Raw genomic sequence first — 20037 nt, forward strand, 5'->3', positions numbered from 1 at the left:
TATGATTACTTTATAGCTTATTTGTGAAATTGGGCATATTTAGAGTTGGCAAATGTCAATTATTCAGCCTATATTTTACTCAAAGTGTTTTTTAATATGCCATACAAGAAATAAAAAAAACTGAGTCTTCATGCATGAGGGAGAAGGCAATGGAAATTCCTCCCTCCAATTCTAAACCCAAATCCTTATAATTACATTCATGATTCTCTTATAACTCAAAGACACAAAATAAAGGACAATACTTTATGATGATAACTTCAATCCATTTATTTTGGCTCTAAAGAGATGCATGCATTAAACTTGAAGCATTCTACATTATTGAAATATTTACATCATTGTACATGTGATGTGGAGGAAATTTTCTTCCTATCATGGAATGAAGGAATAAGAGATTTCTAGTCTAGGCTTGTGATTATTCTCAAATGAGGGAGTTCATTGTGTTCATTATGTCCAAATTTACCACAACTTGCCCCCAAGTGAACTTAGGATACGGTTTTGGACCTTGGTATCTAATTGTTTTATGAATCAAGTAAGGACTCTGGTCAATATAAACAGGAAGAGCTTTCACTATTTCAGTTGCTATAGATGAAAAATACCTTGCTTGTTTTCAATTCTTGCTCTAATTTTCCTTTGCCTTGCAGGTATGAAACACAGCAAACATTAAAGTTCAAATTATACTAACCAAAGGAGAGTTGGGCACAAACGATATGACATTGTACGATTTACCAGGTTAGGACATAGAAACAAATTCAGGTCATTATCAACCACACAGGGGATTTTTGAAGTGGACTTAGAAGAGACATCTTATTTCCATGAGATTCAGTGAATAAGATCCAGATCAATAAAACCCATACCTCCTCACAGGTAAAGATAAGAGACCCAATACACCAGATTGAACAAGCAGAAAGCCGTAGGGAAGAAGATGCGAGCATAGGAGTCCATCTTGGCGATGCGGATATGTATTCTCCCGTGTCTCCAGGCCCCTGTGCGGCAGTCTTCAAAGCAGCAGAAGAAGCTGGCACAGTCCTTGCCATCCAGACACTCGTACCCATACTCTTCATCCCTCTCTTGAAGGTGCGTGGCATTGTTCATTTGAATGGTAGCTGACCTTGGGCGGATATCAATGGTAGGGGCCTGAGACAAGGGTAGGGAAGGAGAGGAATCCAAGTTAGTTACACTTGAGAAATCCTGGACGATTTTTCCATAATGTCACCAATGTGATGATGAATCTGAAAATGGGTACTCAGGAAATTGCTATGACATCATGATCTACAATGGTAAAATTGAACTTAGAAAGAGAACACATTTGCATATTTCAAATATTGAGCTTAAGCAGTGCAGCTGAAAATAATATCACCAAGCTAATAGCTAGAGCAAGAATATTGAACACCAAAAGAACTCAAATTTGAAGATCTAAATCAAACTACATGGAATCTTATTCTATTAATTATTAGATATGAGGTTGGTTACATGAAGGCTAATGGTATTGCATGTGAGTGAAACAGAGAAATAAAAATGCATCTATTTTGAAATCAAATTTTAGGTCATGCTTATTTATAAGGCAAATAGGAAATCGTTACACAGAGCAAATATATTAAATGATGTTAATAGAAAATGCTAATATATATGTAAAAATAGAAGTTTCCTGATTTTATGCCACAGAGGGATAGTTTATGTTTTTAGAGAACTTTGTGTGACATTCACCAGTTAGAAGCTTAAAATTATCAGCAATATTGACCTACATCTGAATGAAAATTAAAAAAAAAAAAAAGACGTAACTGCCTGTTGAACGTTTAAGCATATGAGGAGGAACTAGTGCCAAATGACTACATGTTAATCTAACCTTTGCTGCAAGACCAATAATAAATTTGCTAAAGGACAAAAAGACTTATTTAATGTTAATTTGACTGACTTAGCTTTAGGATAATATAAACACAAATTCTAATGTGTCTAAATCAGATATTAGAGTTGAGTAGAAATCTCATTGCAGTATTTCTCAGAGCCAACAGCCCTGATAATTAACTACCCTAGAAAGAAAGTATCGATGTTTAAACTCAGCCTTTTAAAGGCAGTATTCTTCAAAAAAAAAATCAAAAGTATAGTTAAGGAAAACACAGATTATATATTAAAAAACACAATATTTTAGATTCCATTCTTAAAACTAAGGTTTATAGAGTTAAACTTTACTTTTAAAAGAGTCTGTATGTGGTAAAAGTAGCCAGTAGAATTGGATCCCAAGTGCATCCAAGGAAAGAGGATCAGATTTGTTTTTGATGTGTAAAAAGACCTTCTTTACATATGACATCTCTCATAGGTCTGATAGCTTTTGAGCTTGATATAAGATCAAAACCTATGAGAATTAGTGAATAGTTGTAGAATCAACTCTAGAAATCTACAAATATTTCTGTTATTTTTAGCAAAATGCTTAAATTTCTCCTTATAAAAACATAAATAAAACACCATGGAAGCGTTAATAGTTAAATTCAGCAGTGGCATGCAGTGAATTTCCATTCCAAAAACATTATACCTTGAAGGAAAACATCCGAAGAAGCTTTGGGTTTGTAGACAGAAAAGAGAATAGCATTTTTTTTTAATTAAAAGAAGGAAAGGGGAAAAGAAAAAAAAAGAGAGAGACAAAATAAGATAAATTAAAAATACATTTTGAAAACATAGTAAGTAAAAATGAACTGAAATTATAAACACAGAAGGAATCTTCTGAGCTTGGGATAAAGTATATGCCTAAAGTTGGAAAACAGAATTTTGTGATATTAGTGAAATTTTCAATAAATTAATCCAGTTATCTGACTGCAAATTCTAGTGTTGTTCAGCTGTGAGGAAACTTCCTGTTATCTAGTTTCCCCATATGGAAATACTATGTATTTATCTTCTCACTGTCACCAAGGAGACCTGATGTTAGTGTTGGTGAGTCCTGATACGATGAGCCAAGGGTATATCAAACAGAAGGATGAAATTTCGGCTGCTCACTCACCATGTAGCTTTGGTAAATTAACAAACTGGCTTAAAAGGAAAAAATGAATAAAATTACCTGTTTGTTTTCACTTTCTCAGGTTTTTAAATCCCCTGTCCTTTCTACCGTCTTTATTTCTTCTGTTATTTCCAAGACCCTGGTTAAAGGAATCCATCTGTGTCTAACTCAGCAACAAAATCCACTCTGAAGTGACACAGCTGATAGAGAAGGCCAAAGGACTTCTAAAGGGCTCTTCAGAATTCAGGTGAGAGCCAGCCCTCCCATCCTTGTGACTCTGGCAGGTAATAATTCTGAGTGTCAATGGAACCATCCTCTTGGGGGACAATGAAATGGAAAGTGAAGGAGGGAGAACAGACAAAAACCAAAAAAAAAAAAAAACACAACACAACAAGGAAATTAAAATCAGGAGAGGAAAAAAAAATGTAAAAGTAGAGAGTAGCAAAACAGCTAGGGAAGGAAAGACTGCATAAAGCATAATAACATTTTGAAAATTAAAAATAAGCATTTCCATTTTTGCTAATCATCTAGAATAATGTTGCTTCTTTCTTTACCTGCTACGCAGTCTCATGGTCAAGTAAACATGAGCCAGTTGCATAAATTCACCTGAGTTTTGGAGATGCATCAAGCTATGACCTATTTCAGTCAGATTCCCTCATAATTTAGCTCCCAAAGTCCATGAGTCAGATAGCCACTGTCATGGCCCTGGAGGCCCTCAGAGCAGAGGACCAGGAGAGGCTGTAAGTCAAGGAGGCAAGGGCCATTACCTCTGCCCTCTCTTGGAAGGGAATGGACTTTAATTCAAGCTTCTAAGAGCCAGATACTGCACTCAAGTGGGTTACCTACCCCTAACAAAGCATAACATCCACAATAAAAGAGAATTGTTTAGGCATTCATAATTTTGTCTAATGTTTAGTGCAAGTGGAAATCATCCTACCTGTTTCCAAATCACATTGACACTGAAAGAAATTCAGGCTGGTAACTGTATAGACCATTAAGAGCATATATCATTACCAGCTACTAACAAAGGATTTTCATGCACTTTTTGGTAATGTTTTTGTATTTCATTTGTTTACTTCCATTACCGTATTTATTTTTCAGAGCAGCACCAGAAGATTTATTTTGAATAATATTAAATTTATCTTCTATATGAGAAAAGAAGAGAAAAATAAAAATATGGAGGCTTAGTAACTAGCCCACACAATAGTGAGATATTTGTTTTAAAAACAAAGAGATGCATATTAAGTATGCAATCAGTAGAAGTCCTCAGCGGGCAATGTACATGTGCATGCTCAGGTACACAGACACACACACACACACACACCACACACACACACACCACACCCATATACACACACGCACGTACGCGCACACACACATTTTTTGCAAAACTGTTATGAATCTTGAAACTTCAAACCCTGTGACTTCTTAGTGGAATACCTTGGATGAAAGTTTTAACTTAAAACATCAGTAATTTAAAAATATTAAAGTTGGGCAAAAACGTGAAAACCAATAAAACCTAGAGAGTAATACTAATTAGAAAATAGTATATTACTCAGAAATGGATTTAATCCTCACAAAATGAAGAAATCAAGTAATTACATTTGCATAAGGAGTCTAAGAGAATCAGGGCTCTCTCAAGTAACTAGTGGCCATAAATGGATCTATTTATGATCTGGTCAAATTCACACATTCTGTTTTCATCTTGAAGCCCAAAGTGCTGAGCCTTAGCATGCAGATAAGGTAACAGAACCAAACTAAGACAAAACCAGGTAAACTTCCTGTATAAACATTTCTATGGTACCAATAGGACATGATACATACAGGATTTTTCTTCTTTTTGTCTTTGTCCTTGCTTGGTTTCCTATTGCTGACAAAATAATGCAGGGTGCCATACTCCACCAATGCAGAGAAGACAAAGATGAAGCAAACAGACACAAAGAGATCCATTGCTGTGACATAGGAGACCTTGGGGAGAGATTTGCGTGCAATGGTGCTGAGGGTGGTCATTGTCAGGACAGTCGTGATACCTAAAAAGAGGCACAGTAGAATTGATGGTGTTATAGTATCAGTACATTGAGTAACTATGTTACCAAGGAGACTAAACTTGGTTTGTGTCTTCTGATAGACAACTTCAGTGGTGGGAAAGGAGATATAACTGAACTTAATCCACTCTCGCCATGAATATTATTATTATATTTTCACTATGCAACAATTATTGTGACAAATACTGAATATATACTCGAACATTTTCCAAGCAAACCAGCCCATTCCACTAGTTGTTTTGTGACAGGGAACAAAATTAAGACAACCTGCTGCAACAACCACAAAAAGGTGACAGTTTCCTCTATAAAACCTGTGTCGTGAGTGGAAAAGGTAACACAGCTTCAGCATTCAAGTTGTTTCTAGCTCTTTCTGTAGAAACTTAGTTCACCATCTTAACCATCCAGGTATTGATTTTCCCATCATTTGAACTAGCTCCTTGAAAGCCCACCTTAGATTTTATCATTCTAGGATTCTAATTCTGCATATCTTGTAGTGACTGGAAGTGTCTTTAGGTTTTTCTAAAATAGTAGCTCTGTGTCTTTATTTTCTCCGGTTTTATGATTTTTCTCATGGGGGAAGAAAACCCACAAAGATTCCATCATTTATTGATGGCAGATAACAGTTATTGCTGCCCAGGAGACTTCAGAGGAAAGATCAAACTTTGGAAGAGGAGAAGAGTGATCAAGCAAACTGTGACTATAAATGTCATAGCCCTGGTATTACACTGCTCTTGAGTATTTAATAATCCACTTTTTTTCCATTTTCTATATTCTGTGACAATGGATATATCTCTTGATGGCCATTGTAACCCCATAGTAGAGCATAGTGCTGGGATTCAATAAATACTTGTTGAATGAAAAATGTGACATAATGTATCAATAGATACTATATATGTGAAAGACTCAAGAGGCTCAGCCTACATTTGAGAATAGTAATTCATATTCACAAAATGTAGGAGATAGTCAAATTTCTTTGGCAAGGTGCTATGTCAAGTGCTTTATATATTATTCAAGAAAATCTTCCTAATTTCCTATGATGTGTCCTATAACTATTACCTTTTAATTCATAATTGAAAAACACAAAGCACAGGAAGAATAAACACTTGTCCAGGCTGGTAAGTGGTAGAGATGAGATACAAACCTGGGCAGCCTGACTTCAAATGCTATGTTTTGAACCACCACTGTTTCATTTCCATGAACAAATGGAAATATATGAATGATATGCAGCATGAAGCATCAAAGTGTTTGGAGCCTGTGTTAGTGAATAATTCTTGATTGAGGAATTATTATAGGCCTGGGGGTCTTTCATGCTGTTGTGGAGAAATCTTAGGAAAGTTCGAGTTTCTCATCTACCAGCAGAGGATGGAAGGTGGGGAAGCAGTGGGAAATTTCATGAAGCTTTGGTTAAAATTAAATTAAATAATGTGCATAAAACGTGATACAGTTTGGATCTGTAAAATGTCCTTCAAAGGGCCTGGGCTTGATTTTTCAGCTTGGCTCAACTGGAAGATGGTGGAACCTTTAGTAGGTAGGATCCAGAAGAATGAAGTTAGGTCATTGAGGATGTGCCCTTGAAGAGCATATTGGACCACTGCCCCTCGGTGTCTTCGTCATTGGTTCCTGGCTGCTGTGAGGTGAGCAGGCCTCCTCTGCCATGGACTCCTGCCAGGGTGTACTGCGCTGCCACAACCAGAGCACGGGCTCTAGTGACCAGGGACTAAAATAAACCTTTCCTCCTCCGAAGTTGATTTTTCTTGGGTATTTGTTACAGTGTTAGAAAGCTTATCAACACAGAGTAGCAATATTTCGTAAAGTCTCAGTAAATGTTCGGTAAATTAAAAAAAATTAATTTTTTTAAATTAAAATTAAATTTTTAAATTTAATTTAATTTAAAAAATTAAACTAAATTAAATTTAGTTTAATTTTTTTAAACTAAAAAAAAAATTAGTTAGGTTATCTATGCATTCATTAAAGTTGAAATGCTTGATTATACCCAATTACAGCTCATCTTTTTTGGTAGAAAACTTAAAAATTAAATTGGAGCCTTGGCCTTCATTTCATGATCAGGCCTCAAGCTACACTTGACTTATGAAAAGTGAAAACCTCCGTGTTTGTGGTAGATACCAAAGATGAGTTCATTTTAGAAAACCTGGTGTGTGACAGTTTAAGCAAAACAATTCCAACATGCAGATTAAACACTGATCTTGCGCATTTGGAAGATACTATTTAGGTTACATGGAAGTCAATCAATCACAACCATTTAAGGTATAGTTTGAAGAATCACCATATGATAGTTTTAGAGAGCCACCTGAAGCCACAGGAAAGAAAGTGGCTATGACATCAAGAATGAGAAGTGATGACAGAGTAGGTTTCGTCTATTCACTCACTAACAGTAAGAAAGCATTTAAAATCCAGTTTTGCTAAACAATGACATAATTCTCTTACTGGAGGTAGATGGAAAATACCCATAGGTTTTACCAAGTCTTCCAGTCTTGGCATGAAGTATCCTTCTCAGGAATGTTAGCCCAGCTCAGATTACTTTGGTAAAAAATACCAATTGGCATTTTCCTCTTTTTGTGCATCATCATTGAAACATAATCGAACCTCATCAGCTACCAGCTGTGTAGCTACAGTCAAGTGTTATAAGCTCCAGGATGACCATTCCTTGTGTTCTGATGGTCTAGGCACAGAGAATAGCACATGTCTCTGAGCAATGTGAGCGTATTTATCTCACTCAATAAAGAACTTGGCTCTGACTGTTCTTTGGCAATAAGGTTAAAGTTAGCAGGTGTTCATGCTCATCTCATTTAACTCTCTATGATGAACACAGGAAAAGATAATGGAACTCAATGAAATCTAGAGCAATGTTCTAAAAGGTGACTTCACATTAAAATCGACTAATTTTTTTTTTTAATCCTAAGCCCCAGGCCATGCCCTTGACAATTTAAATAAACATCTTTGGGGACTATATTAAAGAATCTTACTTTTTAAAAGTGGTCCTAGTTATATAAATATGTAATTGAGTTTAAAAAGCAGTGATCTAGATGAGTGAGACAGCAAAGTTAAAAGAGCGATATTGGCTCAGGCTGGCTTCTCGACTTTACCATGACCAGCCTTCAGCAAAGCTGCCCACCCAGAGCAAATCTATGTTCCATTAGCCAAGGTGCAATTTTATTACCTATTGGCTGTGTGACTTTATATAAGCTGTTTAACCTTGCAGCATCTTTACTTCCTTAGCTTAGCTCTAAAAACTTTTATGATAACTTGTGTTGTTATCATTGCAACTTCTTGCAGTTGTTTCAAAGAGTAACGAAGGAATAAAGACCATATTAAACATGATTGACATATTCAAAAATGATCAAGAAATAGGAGTATGTATCAGTAACTTGCTGAAAAATCTGGTCTCCATTTCTTAACTCACACATCTTCATTCCTTCTGCTAATAAGCCAATGAACACATTTCATGAATGGTTGAAATGATTTATCTAAGGGGCCATAAAAGGGATTTTGACCAACAAGAGCCTGGGTTTCAAGAGGAGAGATTGACTGAAATATTTAGCTTAAAATATATTGGGGAAGAGGGTAAGTTAGAATCTATCAATGTATTTGTCCCATCAATTCAATGAGATATACATTAATTGAATGATCATTGAGGTACCAGCTATGTGCCAGATAGTACACTGGAGACACATGACATTTACATTCTGATTTGCAATGACATGTAAACATGTCATGTAACACCTTCTACTCAGTGACAAGTATTAGTCCTAATGTATTAGGCTCAGTGTATTCTGAGTATGTGTCAGCATGAAGCATGAGACGAGATATTTGAATTGTTGAATAGGACTTGAAACAAAAAGTACTGCATATAACAGGAAAAATCAAAATAACTTCATTTCGAAACAGATGGGAAACTAAATTAGGTTTGGAAGAGGGCAGATATGCAAATGTTGTCTTTCTTCCCAGTAATCACTTCTGCCCTCAGTTTAATAACCTAGTACAGATCATTTTGTCAGAAAATGACTACATAGTAGCTATCATTTCTGAGTCTTCACCCTGTTCCATGTGCTTTGTGCATAGAATACCTTACATAACCCAAAGAGAACCTGCAAATTAGGAATTGGAAATGATGCATGTTTTACATGTGAGGAAACTGATGTAGAGATGGAAGGGCATTCCAAGGTTATATAGTGTGTGTGACTGAAAGTCCAGATTTGACTTCAAATCCCCAGTTCTTACTTATCACTTGATATCACTTCTTTAGCCAGGGAGTTGGCAAAAGCTGTGGTTCTAGGTTTCACGTAGATGATGAATGATGAGAGGGTATTGTGGTTTTATAATGACATTTCCCTTGCTATATACTTAGTTAAGTCTTTATAGTTTCATTCATAAACCCAGACTCCAATGCTCCTGTGGTTTTGTTTTGATTTAGTCTATTTAACACTTCTTCTCCAGGTGAAGAAAAAGACATGGAGAATCTAAGGTAAATATCATCATATATAATATTTGGAGAAAACTTCAAATAATCTTAAAATTGGTCTTTTGTCCAAAATTTCACAGATAAATGTGTTTTTCAAAAAAATAATCTGTTCAGTGGATCTTCTGTAAAGAGCCAATTACTTCTAATGTCATTGCAATCACTGTAAAATGAACACTATTTTTAAAACCATTATTTAAAAATAATTGTAGATAAACATTATTTTTTAAAAAAATGTACTAACTTTCCAAAAGATGAAACAAATGGACTTGTATATAATTGCTGGCTGAATTTTGAGCAAATAAAGAGTAAATAAAGATTTCTTGCGTTGTGTATTTATCTTGGGACATCATAACGTAAAGAAATGTAACTCACCTAAAGATGTTCTGGCTGGAACAGCATCCTTGTTGATCCAGAAGGATACCCAGGACAGGACCACGATAAGCGTGCAGGGTATGTAGGTCTGTATGGTGAAATACCCCATTCTTCTGCTCAGGTCAAAGTAGACAGTCATGACCACGTAGTCTCCTGGAGAGAAAAGGAGAGATAGAAGTACCTATATCAAAAGCTGGAAACATTTAAATATGAGCAGACTATCTAACTCTCCGGAACACATTTAAATGGAGAGGATTTTTAAAAATATTTTATTTATTGTAATTTGTTATATATGACAGCAGAAGGCAATTAAATCATATTACACAAATAGTGCACAATTTTTTCATGTCTCTGGTTGTACACAAAGGAGAGTCACACCATTCATGTTTTCATACATGTTCTGAGGGTAATGATATCTGTCTTTTTCTACTGCCTTTCCTACCTCTATACCCTCTCCTTTCCCCTCACTTCTCTTTGCCCTATCTAAAGTTCATCTATTCCTCCCATGCTGCCCCCGCCCCCCCCCCCCGCCAATTCCCATTATGAATCAGCATCCTTATATCAGAGAAAACATTCGGCATTTGTTTTATTGGGATTGGCTTATTTCACTTAACATTATATGAGGGCTATGTTGAAAACTCTCTTCTAAACACTGGGTTAAAAAAAAATACAGTGGAAATTTGGGAAATTAACCCTGATTCTTTTAGAAGCCAAGTTAGCTACTAGGTGGAAGAAAACATTTTAAGGGCATTGATCATATTTTCTTCTCTCAGATGACTTTTGGTTTTTAATCTTGTTATCACATTTGAAACACAATGTATAAAATTTTTGTTTACTTACTATTCTTGTTTTTATGCTTTGCCTGTCTTGCCTGCAATATGGTATGTTCTAAGTTTTGTAACCTTTTCCTGCCTTTCTTAGACTTTTATCTGCAAAAACCAGAGAGGAATATCTAGGTGCTTCACAATAACAAATGAATCTTTTACTCAGAATTTATAGCCAAATTCTTATGGTGAGACATTTTCCTCATATTTTTACTGAATCATATGATTTTTTATTAGAAATTATTTTAATTTGCAATTGTTCATTCACTCGGAAGGTGAATGTTGCAATACCTGTCTTTCCTATTGCATGGTACCTGAAAAAGTTCATTAAAAGTACCCATTTTAGGGGCTGGGATTGTGGCTCAGTGGTAGAGTGCTTGCCCGGCATGCACGAGGCACTGGGTTCGATCCTCAGCACCACATAAATGTAAAATAAAGATATTGTGTCCACCTAAAAAACTTTAAAAATAAATATTTTTTTTAAAAAAGTACCCATTTTAGTTTACCATTGTACAATCTGTACTGGGCATCTTGCTTGACTCTAAACAGGTGCTCAGTAAAATTTGTTGGATAAATAAACAAATGAATGGATTCATTGATAAATTTAAAATTTAAAGAAGAAAATACAAAAAACATATCATGAAACTTTTGGGTTAAAATGGAATTTATGTAAATAACCCAGGACATACACTGCTTAGAAGTACTAAGGAACTGAAGAGTAACTACATAGCTATGCATGAGAATAACTTACTGTAAAACAATTTCAAGTCTCTTAACTTTATTAAATCATGATGTGTATATTGTTGTTTAAAATCCACATCCATCATTTTGTATCATTCCATGTAAAATTCTAAAGCATTTTGATTTTCAAAATTACAGAACATAACATGGAGTTACATCTCAGTTACAGTATATTTATATTTTCTATATATTGTATGAGAACATTAGTTTCAAAGACTGTATTTTGTGCTTATGACATGAGAGAAATACATGGGAACACTTTTCAAATTTTGCTTTCCTATTTTCTTTAATAAATTATATATTACATATATGTATGTATTTTTAAATATTTATTTTTTAGTTATAATTGGACACAATACCTTTGTTTTATTTATTTATTTCTATGTGGTGCTGAGGATCGAACCCAGGGCCTGGCACATGCTAGGGGAGCGCTCTATGCCTGAGCCACAACCCCAACCCAATAAATTATATTTTATCCTAAAATACCTAGATAATTAAATCCAAATCATTTGCCTGAGCATAATAACTAGGCATTGTGCCTATGTTGACTTAATCTGAAATCAGACACCCTAAGAAACTTCATGCAGAGGAGTTAACTTTGCAAGGTATCACTATGCAGTCTAGTTCTTTGCCATTTTCAAGCTTTACCTGCTAATCTTGCAAAGGGCTGGGATACAAAGCCCTTTAAGCCCTCTTTGAGGGATCAAAGCCTCTCCCTCGGCACTGCCTTTCAGTAGATTCATATCTCACTATGTGTTTAGGCTAAGCCTGGTTGATGCAGTAATCACTACCTGGAGCAGAGTGGGACACAAGGCTTCCTGAGGGACATCTGTACCCTCTCAAAGATCACTGAGTAATAACTATTTAGTTTAGCAATAACTATTTAGTTTATGCCTCAAAACTTGAAGGTAGAAATACTTGATTAATGATAAGTAGATTTTATCTGACTCCTTGAGATTATGCTTCTGTGTGCTAATATTTCTAATATATAGGTCAAGTTATAGCATTTCATAAATCAGTGTAGTCTTTGCTTTGTCCTAACTTCAAATAGAATAGACATGGGATATGATTGAGGAGTAAAAACATTTTATTTGAGATGGCCTCTATTAAGTCATCTTTCTCTTTTCATTTCTTTTATCAGAATACCAAAGGAAAATGCAAGGCCTCTTATTCTGTATGAAAAACACAAAGAAAGAAAGAGAAGGGGTTTTCTTTGTTGTTGTTGCTTGTTTGTAAATTTATTTATTTATTTTTAAAATGTCATATATGGGTACTTTTTTTTTTGCTATTTTCCAAGTTCTTGAGTTTCTCCACATTTTAAATATTTAAATTAAAATTTCAAAATTTTAATATTTTAAGTAAAGCCTCACAATGTTAGTACCTTCTTTTCTCCTTATCATGTACGGGAATGAGTGTCTGCACTTCTACCTTAATGATCTGACTCTTTAAAGGTGAACTTTAATCTTGTTCAATATTAGCAAGATAATTATCTCAATTCAATTCTCCAGTTCCCTTTAAGTCAGGGTCTAAACTTCCATAGTGCACTTATCTGTGAATTTCTATTATGAGGGAAGAGCTTCTGAGCACCTTTCATCTTTGCCAGCAAATCTAAAGCTTTTCTACCAGTGGATTATGGATTCAAACTTGGGAACAAGCTGTTTAAAAGCAAAGCAGTTTCACAGTGACAGCCCGATGCCTGTCTTATCTTCAAGGCCCTGGTGTTTTTTGTATTCTTAAAAACTCTTGGGCTGAGGAGCCTATAAAGTCAAATCCCCTTAAAGTGCTGCATCAGTGATTTCCCCAAACCCAAAAGGTTTAAATGGCCACCAAATCAAAGGTGTTTATTTTAGACACTTCAAATTTATTCTTCCCATTGATTTGTCCTAACATTTGGCTTTTAAATTTATAGTCTTTCATAAATTAGTTCCATCTCTACTTTGGTCAAGACTTAGACTGAGCATGTAGTAGACTTTGGTCTATTAAGCATGTAGACTTTGGTCTAGATTTAGTATGTACATACTTAGGTAGACCATGTTTGAGCTCAGGAGGCATAGCTCGGAATGCCCATGAATGTCCAACCATCTCTTTCCTTAATTTATTCAAGCTTCTTATGTCTAGTTTTATGAAGCAACTATCAATGTCAGTAACACATGAGACTTTAATTCCTTTTTTAGCTATAGTGTTAAAAAAAAAATCATAGGTACCTGAATCAGGAATGGTGGCACATAACTGTCATCGTAGGGACTTGAGTCACTGATGGAGAAAGATTGTGAGTTTGAAGCCAGTCTCAGCAATGTAGTGAGGGCCTAAGCAAACTGTCTTGAAATAAAGACTATGAAGAGCTGGGGATATGGCTTAGTAGTTAAGCACACCTGGATTCAACCCCTCTTCAGTACCAAAGATGAGAAAATAAAATAAAACTACATAATGAGAAAGCAATAAAATTCTGAACTTAATAGTGTGTTTAGCTTCTTTCATAGATGAAACCTCAAAAACTTAATGATTTTTACAGGAGATAATTATTTGTCTCCATTGGAACCCTGAAATAATAATAATTATTTTCTAATTACCAATAATGAGAACCTACTATATGCAGACACTGGGCTAAATGATTTGCATACATCATCTTAAAATGTCCTAAATACTTTGTCATGAAAATGAAAAAAAATAAGCCTAAGATTTACCTGTGTTTTGTTCTTCTTCCATCATTCTTAGTCTATTTTAAAATAATTAGAGCAGATCATATTCCACTCTGTTAACTTTACAAGGTGTTATAATGTATAGTCCTTTTTCTAGTTTCTTCTTTAAATCAACAATATTTTTAAGCAATGCTATTTGTATGGCACTCTGTTAGGTATATGGAGATTAAGACCTATGGGATCTAACAACTGATTCTAAACTAAATAGGTTAAATGGGAACAATATTGTTCTCTCTCTGGAACCCAGACAGAGATGTGAGACAATGCATCAGATCTATTCCATCATTCCTCATTAGACATCTGAATCTGAGTCATAATTCTGGGCAGTTGATTTTGACTACAGGCAAACAATAAATTTGGTTGGATTTTCATTTGAAGAAGTCATTTTCTCAAATTAGATTTATACCTCAACCTAACACACAAAATCAATTTAAGATGGACCAGAAATCCAAATTTATGAGCAAATATAAGTACTACATAAACATAGAATATCTTTACAATCTTTATGCATGAAAGGTTTTATCAAGCATAACATAAAATATAAAATTATGAAAAGGCTTAAGGTGTAAAACTCAGAAATTATGTTTCCTAAATAATTCTATACCTGGTTTTAAAAGGCAAAATACCACACTTCAATGAAATATTTTTAAAAAAATCAAAGGCTCATAATCACCGATACATAAAGAGTTCCCATTATTCACCAAGAAAAGAAACCGAAATTTTTAACTAAGCCGAAATAAAAAGTGAAGAATTCATGGATACTAAATGTACGGTGATATTTTTAACTTCAGTAGTGATCAGTGAAATTCAATGGAAAATAATATTTCATTTAAACTGTCAGAGTAAGGAGGAGGAGGGAAAAACTGACATGTAAAGTTCAGGCCCAATATGATGTGAACAAAGGGCAGAGCTACATATGTTTGGGGGTGGAGGGAGAACACAGAGATGGTACATACAGAGATGCAACTTTTTGAAAGAGAATCTGAAATTATTTATTTAAAAAAACACAGTTTACTCTTACATTTCTGCAGGATCTTAAGTACCTATGGGGAGGGGGTGGAAGAACTTTTATATATTGCTTTTCATTGGGTCCCAAGATTTTCTCAAGATCAACTGTGTGCCTAGAAGTTTGAGGAGGATTCTCAGTCCTTGGGCACAATCTCAGGCTTCGAGTTGAAGAGATCTAGAACATGATTAGGGAGGAAAGGCTTCCACATTAATCAGCTGCTAGCTTCTATGCATGTTGCCTCCAAGGAGTTTCAGCATCTGTCACCTATATCCACCTTCCCAGGGGTGGTTTAGCCTCTCACTAACTATTCTGCAATACACTCAGTGTTTTCGCAGAAACCAGACTATGAGAAGTCAAGGGAGGGCAAACAGAGCCGCGTTGTAGCCTTGCCTGTCATGGGATTCCTCAGGCTAAGAAAGCCATGTCAGTTTACCTTTCCTACACAATGGCACCAGAGCTCCAATAAAACAAACAGACATTAATTGATCTCACACCCCACCACGGAAGTTTCTGGCAAGCACCTTTCTGAAAGTTCTAACTAAATATTGCCAACCTTCCCAAAATTTAACCAGGTCCATTTTCTTTTCCAAAAAAAGAAAAAAAAATCCACTCTATATCCTGGCATCCAGGTAATCTATAATTTGACTCTTACCTATCTAACCTATGTCTTTCGGTTTTGTTTTTCCCTTCCTGTTCTCTAAACCTTAGCCAAAGGAAATTCATCATCTTCATTTCACGCTTCCGGTGACTCTTCTGCCTTTGTTTTTCCTGACTTCAGCTCTCTCCCAGATCCCTAAAAAACGTCACAGCCCTCTTCCCGTTCAAAGATTCTGGCCATCCACATCAAAACCACCAGCACCACTACACACACGAATTTCACAGTGTATCTAGGCCTGAGCTGTCTAAAATGATAGCCATCTTAAATAAAAATTAATATTAAATAAAATTTAAAACTTCACCTCCTCATTTGTGTAAACCAGATTTCAAGAGCTCAATACTACACATGCCTAGTGACTGGTACATTGGGGCAGTGGAGTGTAGTTCAACTGGACCACCTTGACTCAAAACCCTTCCTCGTAGAATACGGGTTTGTTCTGTGCCTTCCCTTCACATTTCTCATTATAAATGTACATCGCTCAACACATCTGGTGCATTTCACCACTACCCATACTGAACCATCACAACCTTATCACTCACCATTTATAATGTTCCCAGTTTATTTCCAGCCAACTGATTTACTTCCTGCCTCCCCAAAAGAGTACTTTTCTTTCTTTTGTTCTTCTTTGTCATATATTGCCCCCAACTTCTAGAATGTTCTCTGCCACTCTGGTCAAGTCATACACATACACATGCCTCCTATCCTTTCAGTTATTGACCATTTCAGACACTGAAATTCTTTAACTTGACCTGTAACACTTCATATGGTCTTTCCCCTAACTATATCTTCTGCCTCATTTAAAAAATTAATTTGTTTTAATTAGTTACACATGATAGAAGAAAAAGTAGGCCCAAATCTTCATCATGTCAGCCTAGGATCTGACTTCCTTAACAAGACTCCTAAAGTATAAGAAGTAAAATCAAGAATCAATAAATGGGATGGATTCAAATTAAAAAGCTTATTCTCATGGAAGGAAACAACCAATAATATGAGGAGAGAGCCTACAGATTGGGGAGAAAATCTTCACCACATGCACCTCTGATAAAGCATTAATCTCTAGGATATATAAAGAACTCAAAAAACTTAACACCAAAAACAAACAAATAAACCAAACAAATAACCCAATCAATAACTGGGCTAAGGAACTGAACAGACACTTCACAGAAGAAGAAATATAATTGATCAACAAATATATAAAAAAGTGTTCAATACCTCTAGCAATTAGAGAAATACAAATCAAAACTACACTAAGAATCATCTCACTTCTGCCTCATTTTTACTGGTGTTTCTTTGCTACTTGGCATTCTTACAGTTCCTTACATGCCCCACCCAAATCTACTACTTATTGTCTTTGGGACAAGGATATGCCTATACCTCTGACTGTAACTCTAATATTTTTATAGAACTCATACCTTTCATGTTTTAGATCAGTTCATTAATCCTAGCATTCAAAAAGTCATTACTGGGTCCAATGTCTTTGGTAAGATCTCATAGTAAGGCATCAGTAAAATCATAATCCAGGCTATATGAATGATGTAAATACTGGATCACACTCTGGATAATAATCCAGAGCTCCACCTGGGAAAGAGCTGAACTGCTTTTTTAAAAAATATTTTCAGGATCTAGTTACACAGAAGGAACAATGAATTCCTATAATGAATAATGCTTTATTTCAGAATGTCATGATGAAAATCTTGGATAAACTATACAGCGTCACTAATGCCAATGCAGAGATCAATATTAGTTTTTGAAATATTAGATTTTCATTTTATGAATTATTGCATTTGGAAGTTGTTTTTTGTTTGTTTGTTTGTTTGTTTTTTTCCTGGATACCTTGCTGAACTGAATCACTTGAAATGACAATGTAAGATCACGGCTTCTGTTAGCAATATTAACTTCTTGCCAAGTAGAAAAGAAGGGGAGGGAAATCAACTCTATCAGGCTGCATGATACTTAGTGAAGCATTCATTGGATATTTGGCTTCTCTGACAGATTCAGTTATTGAAAGAAAAGAACAAAGCGGCTTGGCTGTTGTGCAGGCCCTTCTCTGTCTTCATGTTAAGTCTAATGGATTTGTTTCCATTTAAAAAATTTCCTGTTTTTATTTTATCTGTTGTTCAAGTTCAAATATTGAAGAACAAAAACAAAAAGGAAATTGGGGAAAATAAAAGCTGTCATTCATGTAAAAGCGAAGCACCATGAATATGCCACAGCTTGCTGGGGAGAGCCTCCAGGAGATTCTGCAACAACCCATTGCAGTGTTGGTTCCACCTGGAGGCAAGGAGACTGGGGACTCATCTGTTTCTTGTGCATTGAGGTTGGCTGGTCTTAATCTCTTAGCTCAAATGGCTGCATTCTCTGGAGAAATGGACTACACTGAGCCATTAGCAGCCAACCCATTAACATCTAAAGGTGGATGTATGAGCTCAAGGACAGAGATAAGGTGGCTGGACGAAAATAGTGTCCACTACAAGGGCGGTCAGATCAGAATAGCTAGGTTCAACATTCCTAGTTGCATCACTAACTGTGTGATTTTAGGCAACTTCTCTAACTCTCCCAATCACATCATCCTTATCTGTAAAATAGGGATAGTAATAGAATCCACCTCACAGGGTTATTGTGAACATACCCAGAATTCACATATCAATCAACTAGACTTGGTGTACCTGCTAGCACATATAAAGTTTGTTCATTCAGTTATTACAAAGTAGAGTGATTGATGTCATACCATCAAGCACCATTCTGTCCCATAATAACCATAGGAGAAATGTTATTAAACATGCAGGAGAGAATCAGAGATGGAAAGGATCTTAGAATGTGTCCTTACCAAGGAATTCTATCCCCTTGAAGACTAAGTAATTAAGTTTCATCAAAGAAGGATACTTCACCCAAGACAGTTTTCTAGAGGCAGAACCAAGACTCTTCCTTCGTAAACCCACACACCTTCTGTAGAAAACAGCCTCTCATTTTGAACCAATGGTTAGGACCATGGAGATAAAGATGAAGAGAAAGTGAAAAGCAGTTATTGTTGAATGTAGTTAATACAGAAAGCTGGTTTGAATAACTGGGGTCCCCAACATCAAACAAATAATAACTTCATTTACTCTTGAACCTTGTGTAACAACACATAGTACCCTTTATAGGCTGGGAACTCATCTGGAAGAACAGCTTGGCAGAATTAACAACTATAAATTTTTCTTCTTGGAGAATAGCTTTGGATGCAAGGAAAATCAGATTTTGCAAATCCTTCAGAGTGTGCTTGTTCTGTAGGTTCACACTATAGGAATTTGCTAATATCAATTTTCTTGTACTCCTCTGTTCCATAATTCTCTTTATTAATCAGTATAGCAGCTTCTCTTCCTCAATCTCCAAAAAAGCCACCGCAGATGCCTAGCCCAGCGTGGACTTTTATAGTTTGATTCAAATTCTGAATCCACCATCAAATTCCAAAAATGCAGCAGGCAAAAAAAACTGAATTAATTCACCTTGGGATCTATATGAATAAAATAACTCTGGCTGAGAAGTCAGAAACTATCGATACAAATGAATATATTTTCCACTCTAATCCACCAAAAGGGAATGCAATTTCCCAGCATAATTAAGTCTAACTCCTGCAAACATCTGACTAGATATTAAAACATGTTTTACATAAGTGCAATGTGGTTCCCAGTAGCAGATTTAGAGCCAGAATTTAAGTACAAGGCATAGTGATAACAAAGGATAATGATAACAAGGTACCTGGACATGTCCACATCATTTAAATTCTCCCAGTAAAATAGTGAGAACAATATTATTGCTAACGCTGCTGTGAAAACCACATTTGCTAATGGTGAGGAAGGTGTTTTGTACTCTTTCAAGCACAGTATATACATAACGTATTACAATCAGCTTCCTGAAGATGGTTGTTTTGCAAAATAACTTCTACAACATTGGTAGGTAAGATTCCTGTTGAGGGGTATGTGTTTTTAACCTTTGTTAAAAGGCTGCAACTACCAGGAATGAGAGGAAAGCAGCTAATCTTATTCTTGTTTGTACCAATTTCATTGTATCTATGAATACTATTAATTCACTCCCAGTTTAATAGAGCTCACAGTTTTGTGCCAGTAAAATTATACTCTTTTGTTCAATTCAGACTCTGAAGTGCAGACTAATTACATATCAACATGGTTTGGTAGTCAAAGGTAACAAAATATTCTTTAATATGTAGTTACTCTTTGTGTAGA

General features: G+C 35.5%; 1 protein-coding gene across 5 annotated transcripts in view; it reads right to left on the reverse strand.

Annotated features, from left to right (window-relative positions):
* Nucleotides 1-858: 858 nt before the first annotated feature.
* Gabrg2 (gamma-aminobutyric acid type A receptor subunit gamma2) overlaps nucleotides 859-20037 on the reverse strand; it is an 88397-nt gene continuing 69218 nt past the window's right edge. For 2 of the 5 annotated variants that reach the window (XM_034636345.2, XM_027938652.2), the window contains exons 7-10: nucleotides 9884-10036; nucleotides 4811-5016; nucleotides 2528-2551; nucleotides 859-1134 (exon numbers count right to left, since the gene is read on the reverse strand). In XM_034636345.2, coding sequence (XP_034492236.1) covers nucleotides 859-1134; nucleotides 2528-2551; nucleotides 4811-5016; nucleotides 9884-10036 — 659 coding nt within the window. The remainder of the gene's footprint in view (nucleotides 1135-2527; nucleotides 2552-4810; nucleotides 5017-9883; nucleotides 10037-20037) is intronic. The other 3 variants (XM_034636344.2, XM_034636346.2, XM_027938653.2) reach the window with 3 other exon arrangements.

The sequence above is a fragment of the Marmota flaviventris genome, chromosome 5 (genome assembly GCF_047511675.1).
Source record: "Marmota flaviventris isolate mMarFla1 chromosome 5, mMarFla1.hap1, whole genome shotgun sequence".
Taxonomy (NCBI): Eukaryota; Metazoa; Chordata; class Mammalia; order Rodentia; family Sciuridae; genus Marmota; species Marmota flaviventris.